Genomic DNA, 19,187 nt, shown 5'->3' with positions numbered 1-19,187 from the left:
AGAAACCTGGCTGGAGGCTGGGGCGGGCACTCCCCGCAGGAGGAGAGCACAGTGGGCAGTGAACGCAGAGCCCGACTCATGCACAATGGCAAACGGGCAGGATGCCCAGGACCCTAAATGGGGGCTCAGACCTCTCGCCCCAAGGCGCAGGGTTGGCTTCTGCCCCGTGCCCTGGAGAAGGGATCTTTTCAGAATGACTCTCAAGCGTCGTTCCCTGCCCCTTTTATCCAAAGTTGGTTGGTGGGGCCAGGAGGTGGCCCAGGTGGGTCTGTCCCAACCTCACCACATGCCTGTGTCTCCTGTGGCCACATCCTGCATAGCCTCTGGCAGAGGTGACCAGCCAGGACAGGCCTGGTTTGGGGCCAGTACACCAGTGCCCTGAGATGAATGTCCAGTGTCCCAAGTGGGCCCCCGGAAAGGCAGCGAGTCACGAGACCTCATGGTCAGCCCATGGTCCAGCCTGGAAGGCACTGGTCAGCGTGGGGGTCTGTGTTCACAGTCCGGGGATGTGCCCAGCAGCTGCCAGTGGACCGTTGAAGGGGTGGCTGGGGGGTGTAGGTGGAGAGGATGGTCCTAGCTGCCCCTCCCCCTCAGCAGTGCCAGAAAGGACTTGTCCAGGCTTTGGTCACTTTGGGGACCACAGATACAGGGCAGCTCTGGGTGGTAGACAGAGAGGCGGGAGTCTGTCACCCCCGTCCCTCGTCCCCCACCAGCTTGCTCCACTGGACGGTGCTGAAAAAGGGGTGAGACTTGAGTTTGTCAACGCTGAGGCGCTTGCTGGGGTCGAACTGCAGCAGCTGTGGGGAGAAGGCTGGATCAACACTGCTAGCCCAGCGAGGGTGCACCCCTGTACCGCAGACCGCCCCCAGGGCATGCCTCTAATACTCAGCCCACCTTCAGGGTACACCCCTGCATCTCAGCCCTCCCCCATGGCACACCCCTGCATCCCCAGACCACAGAACTGACCACTCACACTGACCATCTCACCCGTCCCCACACTTGGCACCCCCGGCAACCATGAATGGGCAGTGAGGCTAGCCCACACACAGGTCCTGATCCCCAGTGCACACACTCGTCCCCTCTGGCCTCACCCCTGCCAGCAGGGAGGCGGCTGGGCGGCTGAGCCACTCAGGCAGCTGGAGCTGGGTGTGGGGCTGGATTCCCGAGGGGTGATTCTGGGACAGCGCCTGGGAGGACAGACACAGAAGGGGCTCTGAGCGGGCAGCCCAGGGCAGTCCACACCCCAGGGGCCGCCCGCTCATGTCCCTGCGGGGCAGGAGGTTCCCATATTGTTGCCCTTTACCCCAGGGTGTCAGGAAGCATTATGGTGCCCCTCAAAGTAGGAATGCCCCCCCCATTTTAAAGACGATGGCAGGGGTCTGGGGAGATAGCTCAACCGGCGGAAGGCAGGAGACCCGGAGGCTTCTGGGCCCAGCACTGCAGAGGGACCCTGACCACCACCAAGTGTGGCCCAGCAAAAAAACACTGTCTTCCCATTGTTCATCGATTTGCTGGAGCGGGCCCAGTAACGTCTCCATTTTGAGACTTGTTGTTACTGTGTTTGGCATATCGAATAGGCCACGGGGAGCTTGCCAGGCTTTGCTGTACGGGCGAGATACTCTCAGTAGTTTGCCTGGTTCTCCGAGAGGGGTGGAGGAATAGAACCCAGCTTGGCCAGGCTGGCTGCACGCAAGGCAAATGCCCTACCACTGTGCTATCGCCCAGCACACACATAAAAAAAATCCAAAAGGTAATAAAAATGTGGCCAGCTCGGAGGCGGAGGCACCAGGCTGGGTTCAAGTTTGAACCCTCAAAGGACACCGAGCAGGAGCTGGAGAGATGGTATAGTGGGCCAGGTGCCTGCCCTGCACTCAGCCGACCCAGGTTCGATCTCCAGTACCTCAGGGCCCCACCAGGAGTGATCCCTGAGCACTGCCAGGTGTGGCCTCCCCCACCTCCAAAATAAACACCCACAAGGACAGCTCGATCCTGACTTGCAGTCAGGGCCAGCAGGGGGCAGGCTGGCCTGGGGGAGCAGAGGATGTGCCTGGCAGTTCGTGACTGGGAGGGAAGGTGTCCAGGGGTGGACTCAGACGCTGGATGGCTAAGAGCCATGCCGGGCCACGAGCAGCTAGAGTTTGAAGGCCTTGGCCTGGCTCTTGGCATCGGCAAGGAGTTGGCAGGAGGCAGCCGGGAGAGCCGGGTCAGACCTGGAATCTGGGGTCCTGCACGGCCTCCCCTGGGTGGCCTGCCCAGCTCCAGTGCTGCGATGCGCTCCCCTGGGCAAACAGGCAGGCAGGCGGTCACTCTCCTGTCCTCCTCCTCACCTGGGCTGGAGGAGGGGGTGGAGGTAGCAGTGGGTGGGTGACCGAGTGGCCAGTGTCAAATCCTGAGCGGCCCTGGGGCGTCCTGCTCCCAGGCGGGTCTCTGGGTGCAGGGTGAGTGCAGGAGGCGGGCGAGGACTGGGGGGCTGGCCCTGCTGACCCTTCACTCACCGTCCCGGTGAGCAGCTCGTACAGCAGGGACCCGAAGCTCCACCAGTCACACGCTTCGGTCAGCTCAGAAATCCCGCCCACCTCTGTGGGAGCAAGGACAGGCCATGGCAGCCTCACCCCCGGGGGTGAGCGGGTGACGGGCCCCCTTCCGTCCAGCTGAACCCAGACACCCCCCCTCCGCCACCACCACCAGTGCCCTCCCTGCTTGCCTGGGGCACTGTAGAGGTGGTCCGAGGCCTCGCGGCAGCACTGCGGCTCCACCTCGGACCACTGGCCGAAGTACGTGAGCCGGATGTGACCTTCTCAGAGGGAGGATGAGAGAGAGAAGGACAAAAATCACTGTTAGTCATCACTGAAGTGACAGCATGGAATTGGGAGAGTGGGGGACGCCTGGGGACCTCCTCCCAGTCACAGCAGGTGGCTCAGACTGGGGGGACATTCCCAGGGCAGAGAAGAGCCTGGCTGGCCACCTCTGCCCTCACTTGGGCTTTGGGGGGATTCTTGTGGGTGTAGGGGCGGGAGGGGCCACCCACCGGCCTGGTCCAGGAGCAGGTTGCGGGGGTTGAGGTCCCGGCAGAGCACTCCCTGTGCGTGCAGTGCCTCCAGGGCCACCAGCATCTCCGCCGCCCACTGCTTGGCCTGCTCTTCCCTCAGCGTCCAGGCGCCCCCACCGGCTCTCAAGCTGGCTTTCCCGGCCAAGGGCGGGCCCTGGCCTCGACCTCGGCCACAGCCCCCCAGCACCCGGCCAGCCCCCTCCCGAACCCAAGACAGCCCCCAAGGAGGTGCAGTGTCGGAGCTCTGGCCAGGTCCCCGCCGGCCGGCCACACCCAGGCGGCCACTTGGGGTCTTTGGAAGGTTCCAGGAGCAGGCAGCGCCGGACCTGGCCGAGGGGGCCCTTTCCGTCCCTCTCAGGGGAGTCTCCGCGGTGGGGACCCCCCGGGCGGGGGCGGGGCATAGGCTCCCACAGGTCTGCAGAGGCCTCGGGGCGGGGTGGTCCGGTGGGTGGAGGCGTGGCGGGGACGGCGCTGCAGGGGTGTGAAGACGGAGGCGGGCGCTGAGCTGCGTCTTCATCCTCTCCAGGCTGGAGTCGGGACCCAGCCCAGGCTGCTGCGGGCGTGCGCGGGACCGCAAGTGGGACCAGAGGGCACCTCCTAGGCCGTGCGAGAGAGCAGGGGATGAGGGGAGGCCCAGTGGCCGCCTCGCTTCCCCTCTGCTTTCTCAGTCTGTCCCCCACCCCCCAGGGGTCCCCCATGGTGCTGCACCCCTAAGGAGTTGTGGGTGACTGGGGTGTTTCGTGTTTTGTGGTTTGGGTGGGTCACCATGCCCAATGGGGGTCCACTTTGTTCTGTTTCCTGTTTTTTGGGCCATGCCCAGTGGGGTTTCTGGTCGCCTGGTGCTTGGAGGCCACTCCAGCCGCGCAAAGGATTTTTGTTCGCTTGGTTTGAAGGTGCCATACCCGGGAGTTCTCGGGGGCTATTGCCAGGATATCATGGGGGTGAGGGGATTGTCCCTGGCAGTACTCGGGTCCTACAGTGCTGGGGACCATACCCGGGCCTCCTGCATGCAAAGCACGTGCTCGGCCCCTTGAGTCACCCTGTGATGGTTTTTGGTGGTTGTTTCTTGGTTTCGGGGGTCTGGGAATGGCTCAAAGCCAATTCTGGCTTTGCAGTCAGGAATCCCTCTTGGTGGTGCTTGAGGGACCATATGGGATGCTGGGGATTCAGCCCAGGCTGACCACATGCAAGGCGAACGCCCCACCCACTGTACTATCACTGCAGCCCCCCAAAGTTATTTTCTTGATGGGAGAATAGTAGTAACGAATTTAACGAAAATAAATGGATGCTGGCATAGATTGATGATGAGTTACAACCCGACCCTGAGGTACGTACCTTATTAAAAAAAAAGAAAAAAAAGGGGGAGAGGGGTGGAGTGATAGTACAGCAGGTAGGGCACTTGCCCTGCACGCAGCAACCTGAGTTTGATCCCCAGAATTCCATATGGTCCCCCAAGCACCACCAGGAGTAATTCCTGAGTGTACAGCTAGGGGCTAGAGCGATAGCACAGCGGTAGGGCGTTTGCCTTGCACGCAGCCAACATGGCCAACCCGAGTTTGATTCCTCCGCCCCTCTCGGAGAGCCCGGCAAGCTACCGAGAGTATCTCGCCCGCACGGCAGAGCCTGGCAAGCTCCCCGTGACGTATTCGGTATGCCACACACAGTAACAACAAAGTCTCCAATGGAGACATTACTGGGCCCGCTCGAGCAAATCGACGAACAACGGGAGGGCCTTTTTTACCTTACCTTTACCTTACAGCTAGGAGGAACCCCTGAGCATAGCCCAGGTATAACCCAAAAAAGCAAAAAACAAATACAACCAAAAACAAACTCAGGGGCCGAAGTGATAGTACATCAGGGAGGGTGTTTGCCTTGCCCCCGGTCTACCTGGGTTCGATCCCCGGCATCCCATATGGTCCTCCGAGCACCACCAGGAGTAATTCCTGAGTGCAGAGCCAGGAGCAACGCCTGAGTATCGCCGGGTGTGATCTTCCCCCTAAAAAAATCCAAACCAACCAACCCTAGGGGCTAGAGTGATAGTACTGTGGGGAGGGCATTTGCCTTGCACTCTGCTGAGGCAGTTCAATCCTCCACCTCCCATATGGTTCCCCAAACCCACCAGGAGTGACCCCTGAGCACCACCAGGTGTGCCTCCCAACCCCTCCCCCCCTGAAAAAAAAAAGTGAAAAACCTAACTAGGGGCAAAGGATGTGGCTCCGGGTTAGAATGTCTGCCTTGCATGTGTGAGGCCCCGAGTCTGATTCCTGGCATTGTAAAATCACCCCAAACCCACTCTACTAGGTCTAGGACCTGGCTGGCAACCTGGTTCTTGTCCTGATGTGCTACTCTGCAGATAGGCACAAACGAGAAAAATGGACTTGGGGCCAGGGACGTAGTACAGGGGTTTAGTCCTGTCGTGTTCTCCGGAGCCCACCAGGAGTGCCCCTCAAGCACAGAGCCAGAAGTAGCCTGTGAGCAGTGCCAGGGGTGGCCCCCAAACTCCCCTACCAAAAAAAAAAAAAAAAGACTACCAGAAAAATTGACAAAGGAGAGACAGTACAAAGGGCTTAAGGTGTGTCCGAGAGTTTGGTCCCTGGCACTGCATGGTTGCCCTGGTGCCCTGAGCACTGGGCCCAGTAACCCAGTAATGCCAGCTTGCCCAGCTGAGGGTGGTTTCACCAGGGGTGGTCTCTAGACCCCCAAGCACCACCGGGAGGCTCCCCCTAAAGGGACATCTGCACACCTGCATTCTCTCCTTGGCACCACACAGAAGCCCATGCCAGCCTGACGCCGCTGCCTCCCTCCAGAGAGGCGGGTGTCTCCTGGCTCCCCTGGCCCGCCCCTGGCGCTCACCTGGCACGTGTTCCAGCTGCAGGAAGATGGAGTCCTCACTCATGAAGTAGCGCAGCAGCTTGGTCATGTAGGGGACACCATGTGGGATGATGGTTGGTCGCTCCCGGCTGGCCACGTGGCACCTGGACAGGCTCTGGGAGGGGGACAGGCAGGTGAGGGACAGCCCAAGCCAGATTGCTGGAGGGGAGGGGCCACGGGAAGGCGGGCAGAGCCTCCTCATGAGCTTCGGGCTCAGGCTGAGGCCCGTGTGTGTTTGTGTGTGTGTGTGCATTTACACAGACATGTTTACATAGACATAGACATGCATGGGTGTGCGTGTGCACTCTGTATACTCAGATAAGTGCATATGTCTCCATGTATGCAGCTGTATGTGTGTACATGTGTGTAGCTGTTGGAGGCTTGCTTGGGGCAGGATCAGCAGGTCTGGGGATGGGAGGGCACATGGATTTCAAACACGGGTTCAGGGTAGCGCGTCCAGGGGGTTTAGGGCTTTCCATGGGCTCTGAGCGGGCCCCAAGGGGAACGCAGGATGGGGGGAGTTGTGGAGGGGCCACCTGCCTTCACAACGAAGGTCCCACCAGTCGCCGGGTCTTGCACCAGCTGCACCTGTGAGCAGGGAGGGCACAGGTCACGGCGATGCTCTCTCGGCCCTTAGAGAGGTTCCTCCTTGCAACCCTCACCCAGGGGCAGGGCCAGGGGGGAGGGCTGTGGCGATGAGCACTCTGCCACCCCCACATTGACAAGGGCCCTGGCTCGCTCCTCTGTCCAATCTCTGTCCAGCGGTCTCAGCTCTCCCTGCAGGAAGGCTCAGCACACTCATTTCCTGTCACCCCTGGGCTGTCCCCTCCGGAGCCCACAGTGGGCAGGTGGGAGAGGGGCCTTCACACCTGTGATGGGGCTCCAGCCCAGAAGGCACCTCAAAACCATGCCACCCCCCCCAGCAGGCCGGGAGTGGGAGCCCCTCCTGAGCTCCTCCTGCTGCCTTTGGGCCCTGACTTAGCGCCGTGGTGAGCAAGCAGGGTGGACCTACCCATCTCAGGGGCCGTAAGGGGCAGCCCTGCACCCTGCGCTGGGGCTCTTTGGTCGGAGACTCGCCTCCTTCACAAGAAAGCAGAAGGGACAAGCGCCCTGACCCCCGCCCCCGGCAGCAGGGAAGGTTGCAGCCTGGGCGTAGCACTCGGGCATGGGAACCAATTTCCTTGTCTGCTGAAGAGGAGCTGGAAGTGTCCACCTGCCTCCACCGGGGCTGGGGGACCTTCTCCAGAGAGAGCCCCACCTGAAGGCACAGTGGAAGGCTGCTGGGCTCAGGATCTACATGCTGGCGTCCACATTGAGCCCCCGCCACTTCAGCGTCCCCAGCGCATTTACCAGAGCCCTTGTCCACACCCTGGTATTTTGGGGAGAAGGGGAGAGCGCCCCGCGCTGGCCATGGAGCAGAGGGACTCTTCCTACCGCCCACCGCCCACCTCGCTGAGGGCTGCTGATGGTAACTAGTAAACCAGGGACACCCGAAGAGTTGCTAGAGCAAGTCTCTCTCAAACCAGCTGTCACAGGGATGGTTAAAGTGATCCTCTTTATTGCATTAAACAGGCCCCGAGTACATTACTTTCTTTTTTCTTTTCTCTTTGGGCCACACCCGGCGATGCTCAGGGGCCACGCCAGGTTTTGCATTCAGAAATTACTCCTGAAGGGGGCTGGAAAGATAGCACATAGGTCGGGCGTTTGCCTTGCACACGGCTGACCTGGGTTCGATTCCCAGCATCCCATATGACCCCCTGAGTACCTCCAGAAGTAACCCCTGTGCATTGCCAGGTGTGACCCAAAGAGAAAAAAAAATTACTCCTGAAGGTGCACAGCAGAGGGACCATATGAGATGCTGGGGATCAAACCCAGGTTGACCGTGTGCAAGGCTAACTCCATACCCACTGTGCTATCACTCAGGCCCCAGGGTGCATGTCTTTCTAAACTGACACCTGTATGTTACTGATGAAGAAACAGGGTCAGACGCTATGACAATCCTAGTTGGAAATGATCACTCTGGACAAGAGCTGAGTGCTGACCGGAGGTAAAGGATATACATGATAACCTTTCAGTATCTGTATTGCAAAGCATAATGCCCAAAAGGAAAGGGGGGGGAGAGTGAGAGAAGGGGGGAGGGAGGGAGAGGGAGGAAGGGAGGCAGAGAGAGAGAGAAGAAAAGGTTCTATCATAAAGGCAGGCTGGAGGCAGGAGTGGTGGTGGGAATGAAACTGAGGACATTGGTTGGGGGAAATGTACATCATGGGGAAGGGACAGGTGTTGGAACATTGTATGACTGAAACCCAATCATGAACAATTTTGTAACTGTGTATCTCACTATGATTCAATTAAAAAGTAGCACTGTAGGGGCTGGATCGATAGCCCAGCGGGTAGGGTGTTTGCCTTGCACGCAGCCGACCCATGGTTCGATTCCCAGCATCCCATATGGTCCCCTGAGCATCGCCAGGAGTAATTCCTGTGTATGACCCAAAAAAGCAAACAAACAACAAAAAAGTAGCACTGTAGTCTGATTTGCTTGAGCGGGCACCAGTAACGTCTCCATTGTGAGACTTGTCGTTACTGTGTTTGGCATATTGAATACACCACAGGGAGCTTGCCAGGCTCTGGCGTGCGAGCAGGATACTCTTGGTAGCTTACTGGGCTCTCCGAGAGGGATGGAGGAATTGAACCCGGGTTAGACGTGTGCAAGGCAAACGCCCTACCCACTGTGCTATCGCTCCAGCCCAATTAAAAAGTAAAGAGAAAAATGATTAAAATGTTTTAATTTTATATATATAAAAATTTTGATTTAAAAATTAAAAAGAAAAGCAGTACAAACAAATAAAAGAAATATGTTCTGAAAAGTCATGTCCCCACAGCTGAGAATTGGAGAACGGGGCTGTGAGTGCAGGTGCTGAAACAGGTGCTGGATGGTGTGGCTCTGTCTCTGGGCCTCAGTTTCCCTGTCTTCCGAGATAAAGGGAGCCTTCTACACAGTGAGGTGTCTTTACTTTTTTTTTATTTGTTTGTTTGTTTTTGGGTCCACCCCAGAGATGCTGAGGGGTTACTCCTGGCTCTGTGCTGAGGAATTACTCCTGGCGAGCTTAGGAGACCATGAGGGATACCAGGGATGGAATCTGGGTTGACTGTGTGCAAGGCAAATGCCCTCCCCCCCCTCCTTGATAGGACTCCAGCCCCGCGAGATGTCTTCTGACCAGCAGAGGGCTCCCCTCAACAGCAGACCCCCAGCCCATCCAGCAGGCCCTAATCCCACTGGGCAATGTTGGAAAAAGAAAAGAAGAAAATCTGAATCATTTAGAAGTTTCCCACAAGTGCTGACACCCCGGATAATTCCCCACTGCCCTTTGCCAAGTGGGATTCCCCCTCTCAACGTCCTCTCGTATGCAGACTTAAAAAAATCCCGGCAGAGAACATGCAAAACCAGAAACAAAACCTGTTGAATGCATGGAGGTGGTCTGGGGGCCACAGTAGGTGATGGGCAGAGTCAGTCGGTCCTGGAGGTGCTCTGGGGACCATATGTGGGACCGGGGATCAAACCTGGGTCTACTGCATGCAAGGCAAGTGTCCTACCCACTGTCCTATTGCTCTGGCCCATCTCTTTTGACTTTTGATTGTGGGTCCCCCCCCAGCAGGTTTTGATTGGTGCGGGGAGGGGCTTGAGTCACTGGGTGCCCCGCCCAGGGCACCTCTGTGGGCACAGCATGTGCTCTGCCCCTTGAGACATACCCCTGGCTCTCTCATCTTTCTAAAAAGGAAAGCCCTTTATTTTGTTACATTTAACTTTTGTTTAACACACTTGGCAGTGCTCAGGGGTCAACTCCTGACAGGACTTGGTGGACCATGTGTGATGCTGCTTGAACCAGGTGATCTGTGTGCAAGGGAGCACCCTACCCCAATATACTATTTCTCAGCCCTGTTTCTTTTGCTTTGTTTTGTTTTGTTTTGGGGGAGCCACACCTGGCAGTGCTCAGGGTTACTCCTAGCTCTGTGCTCAGGAATCACTCCTAGCAGTACTCAGGGGACCATATGGGATGCCCGGGATGGAATCTGGGCTGGCTGCATGTAAAGCAAGCACTCTGCCCTCTATCTACCCAGTGGCACATTTAATTAATTAGAAAATTTTTTTGCTTTTTGGGTCACACCCGGTGATACACAGGGGTTACTCCTGGCTCTGCACTCAGGAATTACTCTTGGCAGTGTTCAGGGGACCATATGGGATGCTGGGAATCGAACCCGGGTCAGCCGCATGCAAGGCAAATGCCCTACCCACTATGCTATCTCTCCAGCCCCTTAATTTATTTTTAGAAATTATTATTATATTATTATTATTTTGCTACACCCAGCTGTGTTCAAGGCTTACTCCTGGTTCTGTGCTCAGGGATCAGTCTTGACTAGGGTTCAAGGGACCATATAGAATGCCAGGAATTGGACCTGGGTGAGCTTCATGACAGGCAAAACCCCTTACTATTGCTCCAGCTTTCTTATTTTTATTTTTAGAGAACCCCCTGAGTTCTTAAATATCGGGACGATTAAGACTTTAATCAAATACACGGATTATTTCTTTAAAAAAAATACCCAACAAGTTCAAAACTTTCAAATAGGTTCTCAAACACCAGGGCCCGCAGGGACAGACTCGCCAGCCAAGTGGGCAGGAGCACGCGGTGCCACGGGGGTCCTGGCTGCCACATGGGAATGCAAGGCCCATTCCTGATGCTTCAGAAGAAGCAGGAAATCTGAGCTTTTATTAGTGGGCTGCCAATTTTTAAATGTTGGTAACTAATAAAAATAAATAAAAACCACCCCTGTTTTTGAGCCAAAAAAACAAAAAGTGACTCGGATGACCTTTTTCTCCTCTGTCCCTGACTCAGAGCCTGGCTCCTGGCGGTGTGTCCAGGGTCCAGCTCCCTGGGTCCCCTGCTCCCTGCCCACCCACCTCGCTGCTTCCTTACACACACACAGACACACACACAGACACACACACAGACACACAGACACAGACAGACATACACACACACACACACACACACACACACCAGTTCATTTAACCATGACAACTGAGCACGTGTGGGGCACTCGGGCCTAAAGCACCCGTCCTGTGCTCCTCCCCTGGGGCCACTGGCTGCTTCTGGCTGGCATTGCCTGATCCGCCTGGGCAGAGCTTCAGAATGCAACTTGGGTATAGCACCCCGAGGCCAGGCAGCAGGAACACGAGCCCAGAGACCCTGTACCTTTCCTAATTTGGGGAAAATCGGTGCTCCTAGCTGGGGCAGGGCACATGACAAATAGCACGATCTCAGAAGGGCTGTGGAAGAGGTAAGTTAAGGGCACATTGGAGACCCGGGTTTGATCCCTGGCACTGCGTGGCACCCCTCTAGCATGGCCAGGAGTGATCCTCAAGCACAGAACTGGAAGTAGGCTTAAGCACCACCAGTGTAGTCCTGGGAATGCCCCCATCCCCACCCCCCAAAAAAACTAAGCAAAAAAAAAAAAAAAAAAAGAGGGCCAGAGTGATAGTACAACATGTAGGGCATTTGCCTTGCACACAGCTGACCCGGGTTCAATCCCCGGCATCCCATAGCACATTGCCAGGAGTAATTCCTGAGTGCAGAGCCAGGAGTAACCCCTGAGCATCGCTGGGTGTGACCCAAAAAGCGAAAAAGAAAAGAAAAGAAAACAAAAAGGAAAAGAAAAGAGCAAAGTCACAGAAGTTTAAGTTGCTGCTGCTGAGCCGGTTAAATTGTCCAAGAATCTCTCTGTCCCACCTCTGGCCGAGTGGAATCCCACTGGGGACCTGGATGTGTCCAGCATCTCCATGCTGGACTCTGGGCCAGCGGAGGAAGGACACTGCTTCGGCTCGCACTGGGCTGGTTCCAGGGGCCTGGGAGCAGCAGCTGGAGCGAGGCTGGGGGCTGGGCGGGAATCTCATGGCTTCTCTTATCACTGGCGCTGAGAGCCACCAAATCCGGATCAAACCGTCTGTGTGCCAGGCCTTTCCCAACAATCATTTCATGTTAGTTCCCAGACCCGCTGCGGGGGGAGGCTTCTCACCCCACACTTGGAGGAAACAGATGTGCAGACGGGCAGGGGTGGCCAGGCCCTCCTGCCCGCAGACGGCAGCCTCCTCGCTGCCCAGACCAGGTCCCACGCATGCTCTCGACGGCAGGCCCCTGGGTCCACCGGGGAAGTCTGACTCCAAGGGTGGGGCGTGGGACCTGAATCTTTAAGGTGCTTCCAGACAATTCTAGGAACAGTCAGTTTGAAGGGGAACCCCATGAACAACTACTTGGTATCCCTGTTTGAAGCAAAATTTATCTTTATTTTTGGGCTATGCCCAGCGGTTCTCAGGGGCCAACTCCTAGCTCAGTGCTTGGGGCCATTTCTGATGAAGATTGGGGGAACTATCTTGTGCTGGGGGGGGCAGAGGGAAGTGGGGATGGAGCCCAGGGACTCCAGTGTATACACATAAGCTCAGACAGTCCAGGACCCCAGAATATTGGCTCAGGCGCTGGAGAGATAGTACAGTGGGTACCACCTGGCACTCAGTCAACCTGGGTTTGATTCTTGGCACCCCATATGATTCCCTGAGCCCACCAGGAGTGAACCCTGGGTGCAGAGTCAGGAGGAACTCCTGAGCACTGCTTGGGTGCTCCCCAAAACAAAGAACAAACAAGAAGACTGGCTCGAATTTCATCTGACCTAGTCTAGTTAGTGTCCCGAGGAAGGGATGCTATCTCCTTTCTTCTTCTTCTGTCTATATTTTGCTTCTTTGGGCCACACCCAGCGATGCTCAGGGCTTACTCCTGACTCTGTGCTCAGGAATTACTCCTGGCAGTGCTCAGGGGACCCCGTGGGATGCCAGGGAATCGAACCCTGGGTCAGCCAGGTGCAAGGCAAATAAATGCCCTCCCCACTGTGCTATTGCTCTGGCCCCGTCCTCTCTTCTTCTTCTCTGCCCTGAATTAAGGGCAAAAGTCTCACACGGGCCAGGATGAGAGCTGCGGGCACGGGAAAAGACGAGCCATCTGGAGCCCCAGCTCAAGTTTCTCGAGATGAACACATTCCCACCCCAGACATGCCCGGCTGTGCTGGGTGGGGACACTCAGTGGCCGAGGGGCGTGGGGGCGGGGCCTGTGGGAAGCTAGCAGGCCCCTGCAGGCAGGCGGGGGACCCCTGGGGGCCTGACTGTGGGCGTTGGAGGGCTGTGCAGAGGGTCCACCGCCTCTTTGCTTCCCCTGGCCTGTCCCGCACCCGATGGACATGCACTGGAGCGGGTGAGGACGCGGGCCGCTGGACACGGCTGCTCCCTGACCCCCAGGGATTAAGTGGGTGACTGTGCTTTCTCTCCACTCGCCATTCCTGGGACACATACCACCCCCCTCCAAGGTGTGGGCTCACTCACCTTCTCGATGACCCCGACCACCCTGCAGCCCCTTAGCTGCTCGGGGGCTGAGCTCAGCGTGCGGATCGGCCGGAGCCTCAGGCTGCTGAAGCCCTGCGAGGGGAGACAGTGTTCAGGGCCCAGTGCTCAGGGCTCAGTGCTCTGGGATGGTCGGTCCCTAATCCCTGGCAGTGGGCCATGCCCTGTGGCTGCCGGGCAAATGCGGGCAGGACTGGGCACAACCCCTCCCGGGCACAGGCTGAGTGGGCACCCTGAGTGGTCACTCTTCACTGAGTAAAGGGACTGACCAGGCCTCCAGGGCCTGAGGAATTGTTGGCACTTCACTGGGAAACAAGGGGGCCCCTGAGAATAGGCTTCAAAGGCCAGGGAACTGGCTTGGTTTCGAACCAACACCCAACGGGCCTACTCCTGGCTTGGTGCTCAGAGGGGCGAGGGGTGGAAGCCAGGTCGCCCACATGCTCAGCCTTCTGAGCTCTCTAAGGGGCCATGCTTAGGGGGAAGTCGCCTTAGGAGATGGAGGGAGCCTTAGAGTGGCCCTTGGGCAAGTCCACCCAAGCCCAGGGCAGGAGGCAGGTGCCTGGACCATTACCCTCCCTGAGCACCTGCTGGGCAGAGAACAGCGGCATGGGAGCATGCGTGTCCATGTGTGTACGCACACATGTGTGTGTGCGTGCATGTGTGTGTGTGTGCGCACACGTGCATTTTTGTGTGAGCGCGCACGTGAGTGTGCGTGTGTGCACGTGCGAGTGAGTATGTGTGTGCACGCGTGCGTTTGTGTGTGCGTGTGCATGTGTGTGAGTATGTGTGTGTGTGTGCGCGTGCGCGCACAGCTGCTCCAGACTCTGAGTCCCCCTCCGAGCACCAGGCCCACCTCACTGGCCTGAATTTGCGACTTTTCCATGCCCAATTGCCATCCCAGTCACCGCCACAACCACAAAAAGGGAAGTTTTCCTTTTTGGAGGCAGTGAAGCGGCAGTGGGCTGGGGAGACCGAGCGTGCCCAAGGTGGAGGTGAGGTGCTAAAGGAGGGAACCCCAACCCGCCGTGGCCCTCTGGCTTGGGGCACGCCCTCACCGTGCCGGGGCTGGCCCCATGGCCCAGGGGCCTCTGCAGGTGGCAGTTGAAGATCTCCTCCGCCCGCCGCAGGTACTTGGCGATCTTCAGCTTCACTGCCTCGCAGCGCTCCTTGTTGGGGTCCACTGTAAGGGAATAGGGGGCTCAGAAGCTGGACACCTGGTCCAGCCCTGATACGCTGGGTGTCCGCCGCCCGCCCTCTGCTCTCGGAAGGAAGGGCATCACAGATGGTGTCCTCCAAAGTGCCCACACCGCTCCTCTGGGTGTTCATTGCCCTCCTTTAGGGAGGCCGTGAAGAGTTGGCTGGACACCCCCACAGCACACTGGCCCCTCCCCGCCCGGCCTCACCATGCATGCTGCGGAGCAGAACGTCCACCCCGGGCAGCAGCAGAGAGCGCAAGTGACCTGGCCAAGGGCTGGGTTCCATGGCCCCGAGCCGCGGCATTTCACTGTGGCCCACACCCACAGGGAGAGCTGCAAGGGAAATTCCCATGGTCACTGCTCGGAGGAGGCAGGGGTGGGTGCACCCAGAGAGCAGACCCCCTGCCCCCCTCGATGCCAGAGAGGGAAGGGGGGCAGCAAGTGGAAGAACTCACAGGGCAGGTTTGACGCCCGTGTTCGAGGGGCTTGTACAGGAAGGTACGAACTGGGAATTGGGACCCACTACTACTCCTGCTGGAGCGATAGCACAGCGGTAGGGAGTTTGCCTTGCACGCAGCCGGCCCAGCTAAGCCGGGTTCGATTGCTCCACCCCACAAGCTACCAAGAGTATCTCGCCCACATGGCAAAGCCTGGCAAGCTCCCCGTGACGTATTTGATATGCCAAACACAGTAACAACAAGTATCACAATGGAGACGTTACTGGGCCCGCTCAAGCAAATCAATGAACAACGGGAGGACAGTGCTGCAGTGCTACTACCCCTGCTGCCAGGGGTCCCTGCTGGCCATGAGTCAGCCTCTGCCCCCTGCTGGCCGCTGCTCACCTGGGCTTCAGGCCCCTGGCCCCTCAGGCCTGTCTGCTTTCTCTCTGGCAGAACAATGAGACTCTTGTACACTCTGCTCAGAAAATGGTCTAGGCTGGCTTAGCCTGGCCTCAGTTTCCCTCTGGTTTCTTTTTATGCCTTCCCTTTTTTTGGGGGAGGGGAGGAAATGGGGGAAGGGGCATGGGTTTGAGCCACACCCAGTGGTGCTCAGAGTTATTCAAGGCTGCAGATGGCTATGGTTACAAGCCCTGCCACTGTCTTCTCTCCAGCCTGTCAGTTTCCTCTTGCTCTTCCTTTGCCCTTCTCATTGCTTTTCCTGCCCGGGACCATAACTACCCATCAACGTGGGTCCTTTTCTCCTATGTGAAGTCAAGCTTCCTGAGGACAGGAGTCAGCTAGAGGGGCGGGCAGGCTTCGGGGGTCAAGCATAGACTGGAGCGTAAAGTGTTCAACCCCCTGGTTTTTGTTTGTTTGTAATTTTGATTTTATTTTGGTTTGGTGGGGGGGCCATACCTGGCAGTGCTCAGGACTTATTCCTGGCTCTGTACTCAGGGATCACTCCTGTCAGGCTCAGGGAACCATATTGGGTGCCAGAGACAGAACCTGGGTTCAACACCCTACCCGCTGCACTATCACTCCGGCCCCATCGGCCCCATCCCCCTCTGCTGTTTTGACACTCGTAGCTGGGGAGCTTTGATTGCCTGGGGCCTCAGTTTCCTCACCTAGATCACCTAGCAAATCGGAATATAAAGTAGCTCTGGCTGGGCCAAGGAGGGGGCTCAGGGATAGAGAACATGCCTGGCACATGTGAGGTCCCGGGCTGGACCCGTATCTCACATGTGCCAATCAGCATCCCCACAGCAGCCCCTCATTCATGGGACCTACACGTGACAACCGATTCAGGAGCCTGGGTCACTATGAAGCTGCCGCGGGGTGAGCCGGGGTGGGGTGGGGTGGGGGGGTCCTACAGGAGCCGGCAAACAGTCACTCACGGTTGCTTATACCCTCCTTTGGGGAGGCCGTGAAGAGCCGGCAGAGTGGCCGGACACTCCCATGGCCCGCTGGCCTCTGCCCACCAGGCCTCACCATGCACACCGCGGAGCAGCACGTCCACCCCGTTCTGGTAGTGGTTGAAGGCGGCCTCGTAGTCCTCACTCACGTCCCGCTCCAGGGCCAGCCGGATCTGCGTGGCCGCGTCCACCAGGTAGTCACGCTTGGTCACATCAGCTCCTCCTGGGGCCACCCGGCTGCGAATCTGTTCTAGGTACTCGCGGGCCTGGGACCGAGGTCGCGAGCAAGGCTCGGGCTCTGGGCCAGGGCTGGCTGGGCACTCACAGGCTACCAGGCTCATGACTGCTGCCCCCGCGTCGGGGGTGGACCTGGGACAGACACAGGCATGAGGGAAGTCGGAGCTGGAATATCACTCATGTGCACCCAAGTTGCATTCACTGAATATGGGGGAGACTGTAAGGTTTGGACTGGGGAACGATAGTACAGCGGGGAGGGCATTGCCTAGCACATGGTTGACCCAGGTTTAATCCCCGGCATCCGATATGGTCCCCCGAGCACTGCCAGGAGTAATTCCTGAGTGCAAAGCCAGGAGTAACCCCTGTGCATTGCCGGGTGTGACCCCAAAACAAAATAAATAAATAAATAAATAAAACAAAGATGTAAGGTCTGTCCTAAGGTGGGTAATGGCCACTAAGCTACCACTGTGCTATGGATGGATAGAAATCACTGAACAAGAAAATGGCATGCGTGGGGCTGTTTTCCCTCCAATGCAAATTGTTTTGTATTTCTTGAACACCTACTATGCACAGAGCACAGGAGAGAGTGCAGGACATGGACACTGGTAATGCTTGGCCACCTTCCTGGAGCAAACGGCATCTAGCCCACTCTGCGTATGCTCCCTGCCCTCTGAGCCTGAGGCTGGGACCCGGGGTGGGAAGGTGGGAGCCCTGGGTAGGTTCCTCACGCGGTTCCCTCTGCCTGCTGCTCCTGCAGAATCCCAGCTCAGTCCGGGGGAACCCATGAACCAGGACACTGTGGCCCTGCCTTGTTTCCATTCCCTGGATCCAGTCATCAGTGTGGCAAGAGTGTGCGGTGCTGCCAGGGTCCCTGCAGTGGCTGGCCACAGAGCCTGGCCCTGAGGATTCCAAATGGAGTTCAGGAAAGAGGGCAGGACCAGCCCGGCCCAACCAGGAGATGCCTCTCTGGCCTCTGACGCTGCTAGGACCAACAGCACCCTGCCCCAGCAGCCAGCTCCAGGGGCCAAGGGGACCAGCGAGCGCCAGGGCTGCAGCGAAGGAAAGGGCTTTGTGGGACCAGCCCGAGCGGTGACGCTAATGGCAGCTTGCGCCCCTTTGCTCCCTAAGGCTCCCCTGGGCAGAGGCAGGGCCTGAACTTGAGGGAGAGCAGCCAGCACCTTCCCGGCTCCGCCTGGCCCAACCCCAGGGTCCCTGGAGACGCGGGGACACGCAGCCCTGCCTGTGCGCAGATATTCTTAGGCCACAGATGCTGAGCTGCTCGAGGCAACGAGGCAACTGCATCCTGGCGGGGTGAGGGGGTCACTGGTAGTAGCCCACCTTGGTCCAAGGAACATCGGTTCCGATACTGAATTGGATCCCTGGCAAGCAAGGTGTACCCTTTCTCCGCCTGCGCACCTCCCCCCGCCCCTTCCCATTCCCGCAGAGATCAGGCCCTTGGGGCAGTGAGACAGGAAACATCCTTCCCCGCCTGGGTGAAGGGGAGAAAGGACCATCACCATACCTGCCCGGTCCACCGGTCCACCGGCCAAACCTATCCTTGCAGGGCAGTGAGCTCAGCTTTCTGCTCTCCAGTCAGGTGCAGGGGTCTAGGGGGATGCAGCTCTGCCATTGGCTGCAGATGAGCTCACCCTCTAGCCATTAGAATAAACCACCAATCAGCGCTTGACTGGGCTTGGGTGAGGTTGGGGTGGGGCGTGCGCCTTAAAGCTGTAGTATCCTGGTGGGAACACAAGGGACGGATGGGGCTAGAGGGGGCTGGAGAGTACTGGGGGAGGTGGATGAAGAGGTCCACACTCTGCCAGGGTTACCAAAAGGGCGTTGCCCAAAATCTAGGCTGACTCAAGGGCACACACGCTACTTGTGGGACTTTTATTTCTGCAACTATTCCGAAAGTCTGCCCTGAGCGCCTCTCTGTGCTGAGATGGAATCCCCCCCATCCGTGCTTGATGCTCACCAGGGCCTGCAGTCTGGCAAGGGGGATGGTCTAAAGAATTAAGGATCAGGACCCAAGAGATAGTATAGGAAGTAAGGCACTTGCCCTGCAGGCCACGGGCCTGGGTTCCATTCTTGGCACCACATAGGGTCCCCTGAGCACCACCAGGAGTGATTCCTGAGTACAAAGTCAGAAGTAAGCCTGAGAACTGCTAAGGGTGACTCCCAGAACTTCCAGTTCCCCCTTCTCCCCTGAAAAGAAGTAAAGAACTTCGTTTTGATTGTGATCAAAGCTGTGAAGGAGGGTGTCCCAGCTGGGGCTCAGAAGGCTTTCTGGGGGGAGGGGTACCTGAGGCCCCATCTCAGCCTCTCCCAGGCACTCGACTTCCCCTTTAACACCCACCCCTTCCTTCCTTTCTTTCTTTCTTTCTTTCTTTCTTTCTTTCTTTCTTCCTTTCTTTCTTCCTTCCTTTCTTCCTCTCTCTCTTTTTTTTGGGGGGGTCACACCCAGCAATGATGCACAGGAGTTACTCCTGGCTCATGCACTCAGGAATTACTCCTGGTGGTGCACGGCGACCATATGGGTTGCTG

General features: G+C 57.7%; 1 protein-coding gene across 1 annotated transcript; it reads right to left on the bottom strand.

Annotated features, from left to right (window-relative positions):
- Window positions 1-654: 654 nt before the first annotated feature.
- RPS6KL1 (ribosomal protein S6 kinase like 1) lies at window positions 655-16,753 on the bottom strand. Its single transcript, XM_056133535.1, has 10 exons — window positions 16,483-16,753; window positions 14,414-14,538; window positions 13,341-13,433; window positions 6,461-6,508; window positions 5,903-6,035; window positions 3,029-3,646; window positions 2,705-2,794; window positions 2,496-2,578; window positions 1,092-1,187; window positions 655-797 (listed from the first exon to the last, which is right to left on the bottom strand). Exons 1-10 carry the CDS (start codon window positions 16,745-16,747, stop codon window positions 687-689), a joined length of 1,662 nt encoding a protein of 553 aa, XP_055989510.1. The 5' UTR covers window positions 16,748-16,753; the 3' UTR covers window positions 655-686.
- Window positions 16,754-19,187: the final 2,434 nt, after the last annotated feature.

The sequence above is a fragment of the Sorex fumeus genome, unplaced genomic scaffold (genome assembly GCF_029834395.1).
Source record: "Sorex fumeus unplaced genomic scaffold, SorFum_2.1 ptg000098l, whole genome shotgun sequence".
NCBI classification, from domain to species: Eukaryota; Metazoa; Chordata; class Mammalia; order Eulipotyphla; family Soricidae; genus Sorex; species Sorex fumeus.
Note: the sequence above shows the minus strand (reverse complement) of the source record. Positions and strands in the feature narration are given on the sequence as shown.